At 40.3% G+C, this 17,099-nt stretch overlaps 1 protein-coding gene across 1 annotated transcript in view; it reads left to right on the top strand.

The window, feature by feature from the left end:
• Positions 1 to 17,099, top strand: part of PHF20L1 (PHD finger protein 20 like 1) — a 2,880,694-nt gene that overhangs the window by 2,340,342 nt on the left and 523,253 nt on the right. The window contains exon 19 of the mRNA XM_044066227.1: positions 9,865 to 9,972. Within this exon, the coding sequence (XP_043922162.1) occupies positions 9,865 to 9,972 (108 nt within the window). The remainder of the gene's footprint in view (positions 1 to 9,864; positions 9,973 to 17,099) is intronic.

Genomic DNA, 17,099 nt, shown 5'->3' on the forward strand with positions numbered 1-17,099 from the left:
CAGTCAGTCACTGACTGGATTTCATGTCTAAATAATATAATAAAGTGAATTTGAGACAGCAAACTCAATTATGTATTTTAATTTGAAATTCTATAAAATGTATTAATGCCTTTACTGGAGCTGAAATCCTTTGTTTCTTAATGATGTTAGTGTATTCATCTCTTAATATGCAATTGAAATCCCCAGCTAATATAATACTACCTTTCAAAAGCTGTATCATTTGTTGTAGTTGAACTGTTTTGACACCTGTATCAGGTATTCAATTTCAATATACATTGATGAGTGTGTGTGTGTGTGTGTGTGTGTGTGTGTGTGTGTGTGTATATATATATATATATATATATATATATATATATATATATATATAGTACTGATTTCTGTTGTTACTGAACAGAATATTCCTTTGTCATCATTATATGTATGTAACATGTTAGGTATAGGTAGAGAATTTCTGCAAAGAATCACAACTCCACTTTTTTCTGACTATATTGGGAACTACTTATAATACTTAGTATTGAGTCTATTTATATATTTCTGTATTAGATGGGTTTCTTGCAAAAAAAAAAATTGAGATGCAAATACATTTAGAAATTTACTTAATACTACTTTTGCAACCATTGTTTAGACCATTGATATTAATAGATATTCATGAACCAAGATATTAGTGTTGTTATATCTTCTAATAATAATAAGGAACCACTTATAAAAAAAACTTGTACTACTTATTATTTTTTCCATTATTAGTTGTAAAGAGTATAGCAGACGTAAAAAAAAATGTTATATTAAAGTTTAAATATAAAATTTTCTCAACCTTCTTCCCCTTCATGGAGTCTGAAACTCCTAGCTTGCATAGTAAAACCATCCAAGCTACCCCGCCGAACAACATAAACAATTCCAGAACTTCTCTGTTATTTAAACAAATGTTAGCATGCTACATATTTTAACTAGATCACACAATGAATTTCAGTAAAACTATAAATAATTAAGCAAGTATTACTTGTGAAAGAAAGAGATGGGGGAAAGGAAAAAAATAATATTAAGAACATTGGTTATTATCTTATTCATTTTCAAACTTGTATAGTATCATTTATAATATATGTTATCTTTTCACATTTCTGTTTAAAATGCATTGAGCAATTCCCAGCTCTTAATGAGATCATACTTCGCTATGTAAGTTGTACTGATGACAGTTTGTTTTAGAGCAAAACACAACCAATACAGGGAGTCATTGAAGAGAACTTATCTCATCCTATGTTGTAACTGCTCAACAAGAATTAGTCATCAATGATAAAGGATCAGTATAGGATGTAAATTGGATTTTTATTACTAAGTGTAAAACAGTACAGCTAAAATAAGTAGGTCCACTGTACATTTGTGACCGAACCAGTTTATATTTTATTTTATTATATTTACATATAAAAAAAGCTTCTGTACTAGTGCAATAGTTATTATTGCCTTACAAAGGATCTTTTTATATCTTTAAATGAATATCAGACAAGAGTAGCAGAACCCTCGTTCTCCATTGATGAGGGATGAATTTATTAAACTTGGACAACTTAACTTAGCAGAGTTGTCTAAAACACAAATTTCATACTGCATAATGATTTGTGCACTTGTTAGTGTTGAAAATAGAGTTCTAGTCGGCCAAGATGAAATCTTTTGACTTTTTAAACTGCTTAAAACGGGAAGTGTAATGAATTTTGTAAATAACATTTAAATCACTTAAACAGTCTTACATATTCATCTATGTATCGTACTCAGAGATGTATGGTTTCTGACATATACACTCATGCATACTTGCTTTTACATGTACCCATATCCACTTTCAAACTGAAATATTGTTTTCTAATATTAAACTTTTTCATTTAGACTGTTATTCATAAAAAAAAGTCATTTTGAAGCTTTCTGTTTAAAACACTACTGTGCTTTAAAATTAAGAAACTGAGCTATAACTATATAAAAAAACAATTGGTTGGAACAAGCGGATGAAATAGTAAGTGCAGTAGTGTTAGTACCTCACAGTAAATGCAAAGGTTTAAGAATATTGGCTGTAAAAAGGAAACATCCTCTTTTATGATATGACTTGTCCCCTATGATCACTCTGCTGCATCATACATTTATCTTTAATCAGCATGTGATAAAAAGCCAATTTATATTTGCAGCTTCTCTTTTATTGCCTCGGTAATCATACATATTTTATTTATATTTTTACATTTCTTCTCCAGTTCAAGCTCACATTCTACTTTAATAACAGTATGTTTCCTTTTATGATTACTATAGAATGCCTGATGAAACAGGTTACCAAGATGAGGCAACAGAATGACTGTATAATTTATAATAAACATGAACTTCAGCTAAACATGCACTTTAATCTACACTCTTGTAATTGATGAAAATGTAAGACTGTTTTTGTTTAACTTTGGTTAACATCAGGAAGCTCATGTTAATGCATACATAGTAGCATGTGAAATATTTATCATATTATCTCTCTAATCTAGTGCTGCTTTCTCATTTTCCCCTGCTCTAGTTATTAATGCATAACTTCCTGTGAATCCTGCTTACTGCTTTACATAGTCTGTGCACAATGTCAGAGCAATCATAACTGAAAATAACTGCCAACACCAACATAAGGAAAGCCTGCTGTAATGTACTGAATAGAATAATGGCTCATGACTCATGACGTCTGTGAGAAGGATATTTCAAAATCTGCAAAGATGAAGCATCTTGAAGTGAAAATTTTAAATGGACGAGCAGTTAGTTTTATTTTCACTCTCAACACAGGACCAGTCAAATTACCAGTCGCCAACACGCACAAATCAAAACCAATCTCTTTTGGACAGAGACAATCCACAATCTTGAAATCGACCCTCAGAAAGCACTCCATGAAAAGAAAAAGATAAAATTAAAAATTTTTTAAGTCCAAAACACAAACCTCACAAATCTCCTTCACCCCCCAATCACTTTCAGGCCATCAAAAGCATCAAGCGAGACAACCCAGTTATAAACCTTGTGACTCCTGCTACTTGAACGATAAGATGGAAAAAAAATATACGAATAACAGATGATAAACTGACCCATGTCCTTCTTTCCCACCCCTTGAGTAAACATACGGTACAAATGCAATTCTTTAATTATAGTTCTAAATAAAATTGAAGCATTTCTAGGAAATAAAAAAAGGAAAAACAATAAAGAAAATTTGTAAAAGTTTACGAGACCAGTGTGTATCTCAGTAAACCAAAGCGAAGTTAATTGTAAGTATGCTATTAACAAATTATTATGTCATTTGCCAAAAGCTATTTAGTGGGTCTATTAAGCTTGTATCTAAGTATGGTAGAGTAAATTTAGTAAAAAATAAAGTATGAGAAAAAGATAATGTATAAATACAAAAACTTGTTACTTTGTTTTTGAATGCACCCAGGCCTCCTTTAAATGTAACCGTGTGAGAAAAGAAACATTTGTAGATAATGCTAAGTAATTACTCTGAGTTAACCTAGAAAATAGAATAGATGTTAAAAAATCACTTTTCTTTCATCATCTTCTTCCTCTTGTTGGTCTTCCATTTATCTCTTTCTGCATGTGTTTTCAGGGTACTATTGCTCCAGTCTATTTTGTTTGTTTGAACTAATACTTTATCTTCAGGTTATGATATGGCACTGTCTATTTCTTCAAAGATTTTGACTTCATCTTTTAGGAATATTTTAAGTCTGGCCAGGAAAAGCAGATGTACTTTGGTCTGTTTCTTTAATTCTTTTATCAGAGGTAAAAACCCTTTCTTTTAGATGTTACTGTAGAATAGTAGTCATTGTCGAACCTTATTATTTTACCTCCAACTTGATGGGATGTTTTGACAAGGCTGTTTTCAGAATTAATTCTTTGTCTTGTGAAGAAAAACAAAACTTACAATTGTGGATCTCGGAGATGAAGTAGTCTTGTTGGAGGATGGTGCAACCAGGGAGACCTGTGTGTGCTCTTAGTCCCATATGACATAGCTTCAGGCAAATCAAGAACACCAGGGAGCCAAGGTGTTAAGAAGTTAGTTATACTTTCTCCCTCTGTTTTGTCCGGTAAACCAGATATACAAATATTGTTTCTCCTAGATCTGTTTTCCAGGTCATCTATTTTACTCAGAAGCATTGTATTCTGTCTCAAAAGATTTTCTGTGGTGTTTTCTTCCTCTCTTAGTGTCCCTTCTGTGTTATTCAGTGCACCTTCTATTCCTGAGATTTGTAGTTTCTGCTGTTTAGGTGACTCTTGTTTTTGCTCCATTTGTTTTGTACACTTAAAAGTTGTTCAACTTTTTGTCCATTTTATCCAGTTTCATTGAAAGAGCTTGCATATTCGTTAAGACAGTTTGAAAGTAACATTCATGTGAGTTTATTTTGTGTGATTCATTCTGTATGATGAATGAAGAAGTTTTCTAATCAAATATTTGACAGGAAAATTATAGCATATATCAGTATTTTTCGATGTTATCCTTCAATACAGCTTGAAGTAGTAGTTTTTGGTTAAAAATATCAAATAGGATAATTTAGTAATAAAATTTCCTCTCAGAAATAGAATGAAATAGCATAGCAAGTGAAATCTGCTGCTAGCCCTTCAACATGCTGGCCACCCCACCCCCCAATATTATTGAATGTAGGCCTACATCAGGCCTCCTACACTACATAGGGCAGATCTGCATGAAAAGTCTCCCCCCAAAGACTCCCAAAGTAACTGGCAACAATTCACCCAAGGCCTTTTCAAGGCCGTTATGGCCCTTAAGTCTCCTTCAGGTTTTTCAGTCCCTGCCCCCCTGCTTCCCCAAATAAAATAGTTAGAGAAGAGGTTTCATCAGAGGAAGTGGCATAGTCAGAAGAATAATCTCTGGCCTATTCCTCTCAGATCCCCTCCCCGTTAGATTATGCCTCCCCAGAGAAGGAGACTATTGAGGCTGATTCACCCATGGAAAAACTTTCTTTTGAAAAGAGATTGGTCGAAATGAGGGATAATTTTAAATGGGATAGCATTCTGGTATCTGAAGTGCAAAACAGATGCTATGATCTTCTGCAGGTGTACTCCCCTAGTCCTTCAGCTATTCCTCCTGTGTTGCCTGCATTTCTGTATGCCTTTGCGTCCACCTCCCAAATCCAGATTCCCAGCCTCCTGCTCCTAAGAAGCCTGACCAGTTTCACAAAGTACCTGAGGACTGCAAGTTCCTGTTCAGATGTCCTTCAGCAGATCCATAAGTTATTTCTGTGGCTTCAGACAAACCATGCAGGTTACTACCTTCAACCTCTTCTTTCCCTCAGATAAGGACAGCAGGATCCTAGAAAGGCCCTAAAGTGTATACACCTCTGCCACCTTGACATTTAGGGCCATTAATTGCCAAACTCACATGACCAAATTTACCCTAGAGCTTCTGTTTCAGAGCGTAGGTAATTTCTGATTTGCCTGACTTTAGACAATAAGACTTTGGTTATGCCCCTGCTTGGAGCCTCATCTCAAGTAGCCCGCCACTCCATCAGATGCTGCTGTGAAGCTGCAGAAGCTTCTACCAGGGCAGCTGCTTCTAGCTCTCTCTCAAAGAGATTCTCCTGGTTAAGACTTCATCCATTACCAGACAGCATTAAATCTAAACTTTTGGACTGTACCTTTTGACAACTCTTCATTGTATAGTCCTGCAGCTGCTAACTTATTTAAGTTCCTGGAAGAAAAGGGTTAGGAATTCCAGGAACTGAACATATTTTTTATTTCCCCAGTGCCTAAATTTCAATTAAATTATCCAGCAAAACCTGCTTTTGTAAGGAAGACACTCCCACCCTCCTCCACCAAAAACAAAAAAAGAGTGGTAGGAGGCCTCAGCAGTCCAGGACTTACCCTACAATTCCAGCTCAGAAGCAGTCCTTTCCTGACTAGCCTGGTTCCCTCTCACTGCCCAAACCACCTCACCCACATTCCTCTTTCCCAGTGTCTTTCTTTGTCTCTGCCAGTCGGGGAAAGCATGACTCAAGACTCTTGGGTTTTCTTTATCATTCAAAAACGGTACTTTCTGGTTTGGGACTTTCTTCCTTTGCAGAGGTACACGTAGACCTGCAGAGACGAGGGACCATTCAGGAAGTTCCTCATGACCAAAGAAGGAAGAGGTTTCTCCTCCAGAATTTTTGTAGTACCCAGAAAGGATGGATCTTGGAGATCCATTCTGGACTGTTCTCACCTCAACACCTTCCTGAAGGTACCCACCTTCTATACGTTAACTCTTCAGACCTTGTTTCCCCTCATTCTGCCACAAGCATTCTTGGCTGTCCTGTATATTAAAGATGTATATATACACACCCCCATTCACCCCAGTTGCAGGAAGTTTTTATGTTTCTTTATGGCTTCCTTGCATTTTCAATTCTATGCCTTGCCCTTTGAACTCTGTACTGCACCAAGGGTATTTACAAAATGTCTAGCTCTTGTGATTGCCCACTGCAGGCTTCAGAGCATCCACATTTCCCTTATTTGGACAATCTCCTTTTTCTGACAACCTTCCCAGAAATCTTGGAGTGAAACATCCACTTTGCCATTTCTCATCTACAAAATCTGTGATTCACCATAAACCACAAAAAAAAAAAAAAAAAAAAAAACCTTCTCACCCCTTCTCAGGATCACATCTTCCTTGGGTGCAGGATTCAGACAGACCTCTTGAGGGGTCTGTCTTCCTCCTCAGAAGACCCAGGACCTTGCCTTCTACTTACAAGGCCTTCTGCCTCTGCACCATATTTCAGCCAGACAGTTCCTCCGGGCTTTGTGGCATCCACCATTCCAATGCTTCCTCTGGCCAAACTTGACATGAGAAAACTACAGTGGTTCCTAAAGTCAGTTTGCATGCAGCATTTGCATCCTCTGCAGTTTCCAATTCTATTCATCCCCTGTCTGAAGAAGGAACTCCAGTGGTGGATCCAACAAGTGTCACTCAACTTGGGACTCGCTTTGCACCAGTCCAAGAGCTGTTCACAGATGCCACACATGTAGGCTGGGGGGGGGGGGCAGCCTTTGGAAAATTGAGAGTACAAGGGGAATGGTCCCCATGTTAGCAAGAGGAACACACGAATGTAAGGGATATGACGGCGCTGCTACTAGCCGTTCAGACCTTTCATCCTCTCTTCCTCCCTGGACCTTTAAATCTGTTCATAGACAATATGACAGTCCTTTGGTATGTGAACAAGCAGGGGGTGTCCAAATCTTACCTACTATGCAAGCTGGCATTCCAGTCTTGGGAACTGGCAGTCCACTATCAGGTGACTCTTCAGGAAGTGTACATTGCATACAGCCAAAATTGAGTGGCAGACACTTTGAGCAGGTACCTAATGCAGTCACACAAATGGATGTTTCAAAGGGATGCATTTCTGGACATTGTCCACCAGTGAGGTATATCTTAAGTAGATCTCTTTGCCACCCCCAAGAATAGACAACTTCCTCAATTTTGTTCCAGAATTCCTCATCCTCTGGTTTGGAAGGTGGATGCCTTCTCATTCTCTTGGAAGGGTTGTTTCTGTATGTATTCCCTCCCCTTCTGCTCATTCTGAAAATCATGTTCAAAATTCAGCAGGACAGCTCAAAAACCTTGTTGGTGACTCCCTTTTGCCCAAGACAGCAGTCATTTCTGCTAGCAGCTTTAAGTGCTGATTCTCAAGGAAGATAGCTAAAGAGCATAATTTACTCCTTAAAGTCTTTGAGACAGATGCCTGACAAATAGAGCGTTTTTTGTGGTCGTGGTTTGAGTCTAGGCAGAACAGGCACTGGAGGTGGCTATCCTTGGGTGGAATTTGTTGTCCATATTGGCACTTTACCCTTTTGGATGACATGAACACTAACCAAAGACAGTAGCAGAAGTCAAAAAATTCCTCAACAAGGCTCTTATCTGAAATTTGAAGAATTGCAATTGACTTGGATTCAGACTGTACATTGTAATCTGGTGTTCGGATCTAGTGGCGGGAGGTTCTGCGGATGGTGCCCAAGTACTTCACTTTTATGGCTGATGTCCATTCCCAGTCTCAGTGCGAAGTACCTCTCACCGTACAGTAGTAAAGTCTTTTGTATACTGGCCGACATCAGGTCACCTATGATGGGGAAATCCCTCATTTTATGAATACTGCAACAAAGAACAGAACGACATCTATCATCATGGTAAGATTATACACAGCTGTTCTTTCCCCTCTTTTTCTGCATTTAGCCAAGGGTAATCACCTCAAGTTACCTCACAGGGTGGACCTTCTCACACAAAACAAAGAATCGCCAAAGAATCTCTCATCCATCCCTACTTGTCTGCTCTTCAGTTGACTCTGTAGGTGATGGGGTTTTAATTCCTTTTAGACACCTGTTCTCTGAGGATGCGCTAAGGGTCCTGTAGGAGCCCAGGAAACCCAATACCAGAAAATCTTAATTATCCAAGTGGAAAAGATTTTCAGTTTGGTGTCCCTCACAAAACCAGGATCCATCATCAGTGAAAGTCTCTCTGTTTTTTTCTTATTTGTGTAAATTGATCAATGCTGGCTTAGCTTACTCTTCAGTGAAAGCCCACATGTCGGCTATTTCTGCCTGTCTGCCTTTATCCCCCCTTTAGCTAATAGATTTGAGGCTAAACAATTTCTTAAAGGCATCCTTCACATTAGACCTCCTAGGAAACCTATCCCTCCTCCCTGGGGGTCTTAATTATGTACTTGAAAAGCTGAACCCCCCCCCCCCCACCTTGAGCCAGCTGCATAAGCTTTCCTGCAACACTTTCCTGGAAAACAGTGCTTCTGCTTGCTTTAACTTCAGCCAGACATGTATCTGAACACCCCCCCCCCCGCTTTCCTTGCATACCAACTATGCCCAAGGTAGAGAATGAGTCGTCACTCAGCCAGTCCATTCATTTACCTACCTTCTTTCCTTCTTCCCAGAAGTGTAGTGAGAAGATGCTGCCACACCCTAGATGTGCATAGACAGCTTAAGTTTAATCTTGTTTAAATAAAATCCATCAGGAAATCAAACCAGCTTTTTGTTACCTATCATTCCAGGGCTCTGGGATTGCTTGTTTCCAAGCAGACTGTTAGATTTCTAAAGCAATTTCATTTTATGTGTATAATGGTAAGACCCTTCCACTTTTGTAAGTGCACATTCCACAGGGGCTTTAGCTTTATCTGGTGCTTTCTTTAAGGGACTAGATACTATTTCTATTCTTGAAGTGGCTACATGGACTTCTGTGCATATGTTCACCAAGCATTCTAAATTGGATGGCATTTCTAAGGCTAGGGCAGGTTTTGCTAGAGCCATTCTCCATGGCTTTCTGGAGAGCTCCACTTCTTCTCCCTCCATCCTTTCCTCATGAGCTTTTGTACTCTCCCACATGTAAAGAATACTGCAACAGATGAGTAGAAGGCCATAGAATTGTTGTGTAAAATCTTACCATAATGATAGATGTCCTTCTCTTTTGCAGTATTCTAATCCCTCCCTCCCCCTGGTTGTTTGGTTCAGTACATTGGATGTTCATACCCTACTTTTCATAGTCTGCCATTCCTCCTGGGTCATTCAGTTCTGAGGTTGGTGTGTACATATGCCACTTTTATGGCCAACATACGACTGCAGCCTATGTGTGACGTACCATGCACCCTATAGTAGTGAAAGACTTTTGTGTACTGGCCAACGTTGGGTCACCTACGGCTGAGAACTCCTTCATGTAACGAATACTGCAACAGAAAAGAGAGGTATATTCATTGTTATGGTAAGATTTTACACAACTGGTCTTTATACCAAGCCCTTCCTACCTAGATTTTATCAGAAGCTTATCAAGTTTAAACAATGAAAACCTGTTCTCAGATTCTTGACCTTGTCAGTATCTGTTTTGTTTTTGTATGCAAATAGGCAAAAAGAAAGAAAAGGACAAAGAGAGGAAGGAGAAGAAAGATGAAGCCCATTTTAAAGTAAAACAGAAGAAAAAGAAAAAGAAAAAAAAGAAATCTAAGCAACATGGTAAGTAGTGATAGCAAAGGTAGTCACGCATGAATTCAACACATTTGAAAAACTGTGATGGATTTCCATAGGTTTCACGTGCTGGCTTTTCTCATTTGCTTTTAAGAACTTCATGGTGCTTAGGAACCTTTTAAGAAGTCTGTCTCTTGCAGCATATGTAATAGTATATCTAGGGCTTTGTACGTGCCCACTTCATGGTCACCATGAGACAGTCATTCATGAGAAATGTATGTACTCTGGGTAATGTAAAGTTAGTGCAGATATCAATGCCTGAAGCATGGCATTTGTTTGACGTACAAACATCTTTTGCTGATAAGAAGATGGGTGCCTACTGCTAAACCCTCAGTAGAGTTGAATACCCTCATGACAAAGCATCAAAGGCAGTACTTATTTGATCCTTATGGGCCAGAGTATTTGCAAGGAACTGCAGAAACGTTAAGCTTGCCAATAGGCAATGAGTCTGAAACATTGAATAGAGCTGAGTTGTTGTGTCTTTCGGCTTTTCCTGGTTAGGGGTCGCCACAGCGGAACTCCGGTCTGCTAATGATTGGCAGTAGATTTTTACGTGCCGAGTTGCCGGCCCTGATGCACAACCTTCAAAGAAGGTATGCCCATTCATGCATGTCTCCACACAGAAGACGCTCTAGCTGAGAATCGAACAGGACAACATCTTACTGTGAGGCAACAACGCTACCGCAGCACCACCACCGCAGTTCATTGAATAGAGTTGAGTAAGAGGTTAATTTCTCCTCAACTTTGGGTCATAATTCTGCTTACTTGTCTCAGATGTACCAGTTCCAGTTTTGTAGACTAGACTGCAAAATAGTTGATGGAACTTTTTGATTCTGAGATGAATGAGTTTTTAGAAAAGAACTGGAGAAGTACTTTTTCATTAGGCTTTCACATAGCCCACTGAAGTTTGGACTATGTTTATGCTATTGATTAGGACACCATACTTAGCAGTATGCCTAGGCTTGATTGCATAGATCACGGTCTCCTCTAAGAATGCACTTAGGCCATTTTGAATACCCACCTCCTTTTCAGAATTTCTCCAGCTATTTAAAATAATGTTCAACAAAGAATTGTAAATAAAATTAAGATAAACTCCAACAAGAAAAACTTCAAAAATTGGCCCATACCTTGCTTATAGGATACTACTAGGATAGCCATGCTTCCCATAAACATTAGAAAGGTTATTGGTCCCTTTGGTTTTGTGGGGTATTTAAACTTAAGCATGAGTGATTGAACACTTTCTCTCTCTCTCTATTTCTGATAGAGCTATAGGTGCTATACCCATGATAAATTTATGACTCCCCATCAGATGATCCAAGTTTCACTTGAGTAAGTGCAGGGAAGAATGTTGTTTCACATGGATGGAAGCCTCTTTCAGAGAAAGGATGTCTGCCACACATACTTGTTCCAGCAGCATCTCATGTTTATGTTGCAGGTGAGGTTTAGGTCCGTAGATCAGGTTTTTCTGATATTTGTTTAGTTAATGTGCAACAGGTCCATTAAGGCTGGATCAGATGATGCTTTGTAGGCCAGGCATGGGTCACCTCTCAGCAGTTTTTAGGAGACCAAGTATAAGGATAAGACTTTGAGGCAGTCCTCATAGGACCTGTTTACTCTTTGTGAGGTACATCCCAAAGGGGATATTGTACTCAGTGACTCGTCTTATGAGGGCAGAGTACAACTAAACGATGACATCTTTGTACCTGGCTGCCATAGCCTTGCTTATAGGTTGTGAAACATAGAATGATTTCCGTACTGTTGTAGACTTGTGATTGTCAACGGCCAAGTTGTTTTCTACATTCTTTCCCCAACCTGTGACTACTGGGTCTGCTCTTAGGGGTGTGTTATCAGTGTAGTAATTTGCCGCTACTCTTAGGGGTGTATTATCGGTATAGTAATTTGCCGGGCTGGCTGTCTTAACAAAATTATTATGCACTTCTTGGCTTTCAGTTTAAGACTTTTATTCTGGCGCCATTTGTTAATCTGTGTCGAGCCTTCTTGGAAGGTATTAGTGTTTTCGGAAGGATTCAGTGACTGCACTTAATTTGCAGTCTTCTGCAGTCTTGGTCAGTCTTGATCAGTTTACCAAAGCCTTTAGGTATTGTGTGTGCCGTATGTCACATGTATGCTCCCCTTTAAGGACATAGGGCATTACTCAGAACATCTTTGCTACCAGTCAAAATGCCATCATTGCTTGTCATTCTGAATGCTTATTTGATGTGCTGAATACCTAGCTGTCAGATAAGTGCCCCGTTGGGGTGTTTTTTTCTTTTGTCTTGTTTTCTTTTGGTTACTTAGAGTTCATGTCAGCCAAGAAGGGAAAATGTCAGTTTGTGAGGTAGAGTCTTCATAAGGATCATCACAAAAAGTGTCTTTTTTTGTCTGAGTGCTTTCCAAGTCTGTGCGTCCTGTACCATTTGTAAAGTGTTCCTGCTTAAGACTTTTAGAAGTTAGTTGTCTAACCTGGCCGTCTATCAGTAGACCCAGCGGCTTAAACTGTTAGCCCAGGGTAGCATGGTAGAATCTTCTAACCCCAAGATACCATTAAGTAAGAAGAAGGCCAAGAAATCTCAGCCGGATTCTTTGGCTGTCTAGGCTCCACAGGACATTTCTCTAGAAGTGAGTGACAGCTCTGTAGGCCATCCGGTGTGTACGTCGGATTCCTCTTCCTCAGCCTTGTCAGAGTCTGGCATGGAGCCTTCATTTCTCATGCACTCTGAGGCTTTGCAGTTGTCTGCTTCTAGATGTCAAGGGGGAACCGCTGTTGATCATCTCAGAGGGCACTAGTGGGATTCCACAGATTTTGGTCAGGGAATAGGTTCTGGGTATTCTTATTGAATCTCATCAAGGGTCAGAACCCGTCCCATGTTTCTTATGGCTGACGTCCCTACCAAGAAAAAGCAGAAGACTAAGCATACTTTTGTATGCCCTAAAGATCCTCAAAAGGAATGGCAGGAGTTTACTCAGGGCCTGTTTAATGCCTTAATGGCCATGAAGCTGCCTCAAGGGGGCTTCTGTGCCTACTCCCCCTTGGACTTCTACTCCTTCAAAATGGACTAGGGAACTCATTCCTCAGATAAGGATTCAGAGTCTGATGATGGGTCCTTGTCTTACTCTTCCCAGATGCCTTTATCTTTAGCTTATGCTTCTGATGAAGAGTCTGTTAGTCCTGAGTTTCCTTTTGAGGAATTGTCTTTTGGAGACACTATAGCTTGAGTGATGGAATGCGTTAAGTGGGATTCTTCTCAAGTGTCTGATATCCAGAAAAGGTATTATGAGCTGCTTCAGGTGGACACTCCTAAACCTTTTGCAGTACTCCCTGTGTTAGCTGCTTTGCTTAACACCTTTATAGCTGTTTCTAAATATCCTGATTCTCAGCCTTCTGCCCCAAAGAAACCTGACCAGTTCTGTAAGGTTCCTGAAATTTATCAATTCTTATTTGTGTCCTTCTACTGACTGCACTGTGGTGTTATTCTCCTCTGACAAGCCATCTAAACTTTTGCCCTCTTCCAAGCTTCTGGCTTCAAATAAGGATAGTAGGGCAATGGAGAAAATTGGTAAGAAAGTTTGTACTGGTTCTACTTTGGCATTTCAGGCCATCAGTTACTAGACCCACATGACCAGATATACTCTGGCCATGGTTATCCAGGCTTGTCTGGTTCTTTCTGACCTCTCTGATTCTGCGGCAAAATCTTCTGTTTTAGGTTCTACCTCTCAGGTGGCTTGTCCCTTTGTCAAGTGTAGCTATGATCCTGCTGATACCACTGCTAAACTGCTGCTGCCTTTGGGTCTGTCATGAGGTGTTATTCTTTGCTTTGCCTGCTGTCATTACCTGAAGGCATTAAGGCCAAGTTGCTTGATGTTCCTTTGGATAATAGTCTCCTTTGGACTGTTGCTGCTGATAGGTTTGTCTCTTCAAGAAAAATATAAGTCTTTGCAAGGACCTTAAACATATTTTTGTCTATCCTATCCCTAAATTCCAGAGGAATTATCTTACTAGGTCCACTCTTGTTCACAGCCAGCCTTGTCAGGCTACTAAAGAGAGCAAGAATAGTAGGCAAGCTCCTCCTGCTAAATCTTCTCTGGCTTCTGTGGCCCAGAAGCCTCTTGATAAGCCTGCTTCTCTTTGACATCTTGCCCCCCTTCCCTTGTCTTTCTCTCTCCCTCTGTCTTCCAAACTGGTATCTCATCACTTTGGATTCTTGGGTTCTATCTATCATCCATCAGGGTTACTTTATGGTGTAGAAGTCTCTCCCTCCTTTTTCAAGGATTCCCCTAACTTCTGTGCAACAACCTCCTCATTTCTCAGAGATCCATGGATCCCTGGTGGACCAGGGTACTATTCAACCTGTCCCTCCTTTCCAAATAGGAAAGGGATTTTACTCCAGGATGTTCCTGGTTCCTCGAAAGGAAGGCACTTGGAAACCTATTCTGGATCGCTCCTTCCTCAAAGTTCCTTCTTTTTGAATGCTTACTCTTCAAACCCTGCTCCCTCTTTTAATGTCCCAGGCTTTTCTGGTGTCCTTGGATTTGAAGGATGCTTACATTCACATTTCTATTAATCGTCTTTTCAGGAAGTTTAAGTTTCTCTGTTTCTTCCTCTCACTTTCGGTTCTCTTCTTTGCCCTTTGGCTTCTGTACTGTCCATTGGCTATTTACAAAGTGCCTAGCTCCTGTGATTGCCTTTTGCAGGCTCCAGGGCATTCAGTTTTTGCTTATATAGACAACCTGTTGCTTTAGGCATCTTCTATCAATTGCCTGTTACAGGATCTGGAGTTCACCATATCTCGCCTTCAAAGTCTGGGCTTCAATATCAACTTCCAAAAGTCTGTCCTGACTGCTTCTCAAGATCTTGTATATCTGGGTTGCAGGTTTCAGACAGTGCCAATGTTGGCTTTTTTTCCACCTCCAGAAGCTCTGTCCTTGACTGCTTTCTTTTCATTCTGTCCTTCCTCTGCCTGCTGTTCAGCCAGAGTGTTTCTCTGAGCCATGGGATTCATGGCCTCTTCTATTCCAGTTTTCCCTCTTGCCAAACTGTACATGTGGAAGCTTCAGTGGTACCTTAAGTCACTTTGGCTTCAGCCTTGCCACCCTCTGGATTTCCGAGAGTCTTGCCTTCCTTGTCTGAAATGGGAATTCGAGTGGTGGATTCGGCAACTTGCCCTCAACACAGGCCTGCCTTTTTAACCTTATGTTCCTTCTCGAGAACTGTTCACTGACACTTTAGACATGGGGAGGGTGGCTTCCTGTGGTCACCTGAAAGTTCAAGGTGTTTGGCCCCCTTCAGAAGTCAGACCATATCAAGATGAGAGCCCTGATTCAGGCCCTTCAGAATTTCTACCCCATCCTCTTTCCAGGCCCTCTGATGATTTATACGGACAACACCACAGTGGTGTGGTATGTCAACAACCAGGGAGGCACAAAGTCTTATCTTCTGTACAGGTTGGCTGTTCTAGCTTGAGATCTGGCTCTCCGTTATCAGTTAACTCTTCGGGCAGTGTATATTCCTTTAGAGCACAGTCTAATGGAAGATGCTTTGAGCAAGTCCAAAACACAGGCTTACGAATGGATGCTTCACAGAGACATGTTTCTGGACATAGTCCATTGCTAGGTATTTACTTCTGAACAGGCAGCTTCCTCTTTTCTGCTGCAGAGTGCCATGTCATCTGTCATGGAAGATGAATGCCCTTTTTTTGCCTTGGAAGGGGATGTTTCTCTAAACCTTCCCTCCCCTTCTCTTACTTCCAAGAGTCTTGCAGAAGATCAGGCTGGACTCTCCAAAAATCTTGCTATTGACTCCCTTTTGGCCAAGACTGCATGGTTCCCCCTCTTAATACATCTGGCCCGGGGGCAGTCACCACAAATTACCTTACCGGATGGACCTCCTCGCACAGGACAAGGGGTCACTCATCCGTCCTCAATTGTGCACACTTCAACTGACACTGTGGATGACTGGATTTTGATCCCCTTTATGCACCTCTTTTCTGAAGATGTGCTCAGGGTTCTACAGGAGGCAAGAAAATCTGCAACCAGAAAGTCTTGTATGTCCAAATGGAAGAGATTTTCTGTTTGGTGCTGTGCTCATAACCTGGACCCATTTTCATTGGGGGTCCTTTTGGTTCTCTCCTGTTTGTGTGCGTTGCTCCAGTCTGGCTTGGCCTGTTCTTCTGTAAAAGCCCATTTCTGCACGTTTGCCCTTGAATCGTCCTTTGGCTTCTCTTTTTATTCTTCTGTAAAGGCCCATTTGTCAACTATTTCTGCCTGTTTGTCCTTTAATCCTCCTTTGGTTTCTTTTTTTTTTGAGGTCAGACAGTTTCTTAGAGGTGGCCTGCATCTTAGGCCCCCAAGGAAACCCATTCCTCTTCCATGCAACCTTAATTTTGTTTTAGGAAAATTGACCGAGGCTCCTTTTGAGCCTGCAGGTTCAGCTTCTCTGCAACATTATACCGGTAAGACTGTCTTTTTGTTTGCTTGTTACGTCTACTGTGATGATTTCTTAGCTTCAGTCTGCTAAGGCCATACCTCCTGTTTTGTTTTTTTTCACAGGGAAAGTTTGTCCCTTTTTACTAATCCTCCTCTTATGCCTAAGGGGGTTAATGGGTTGTCTTTGAATTGGGCAGTACAACTTCCTTCCTTTTTTCCCTCTCCTTAGTCTACTAGTGAGAGAGTTCAACATAACCTTGGATTTGAGCAGACAGCTCAGGTATTATTTGGATAAAACTAAGGCCATTCGTAAATCTGACCAGCTTTTTGTTTCTTTTCATCCCAAGACATTCAGTTTGGCTGTTTCTAAGCAAAGCATATCCTCCATGATTTCTAAGGCCTTTTCTTTGTTATTCTTTTCATGGCAAATGTGTGTTTATGTCCATTAGAGCTCACTGCACTAGGGATTGTTGCATCTTCTGGTGTTTTCTTCAAGGGGTTGGACACAAATTCCATCCTTGAAACTTCTACTTGGACTTAAGTGCATACCTTTACTAAGCATTATAAATTGGATATGGTTTCTAGGGCCACAGCAGGTTTTGCTAGAGACATTCTGCATGGGTTTGTTGAGAGATTTTCCCAGCTTTCCACCTCCCAACCCTTTCCTTGAATTTTTGTACTCTCCCTATGGT

The sequence above is a fragment of the Protopterus annectens genome, chromosome 3.part1 (assembly GCF_019279795.1).
Source record: "Protopterus annectens isolate FY-2018-M chromosome 3.part1, PAN1.0, whole genome shotgun sequence".
Classification (NCBI taxonomy): Eukaryota; Metazoa; Chordata; order Ceratodontiformes; family Protopteridae; genus Protopterus; species Protopterus annectens.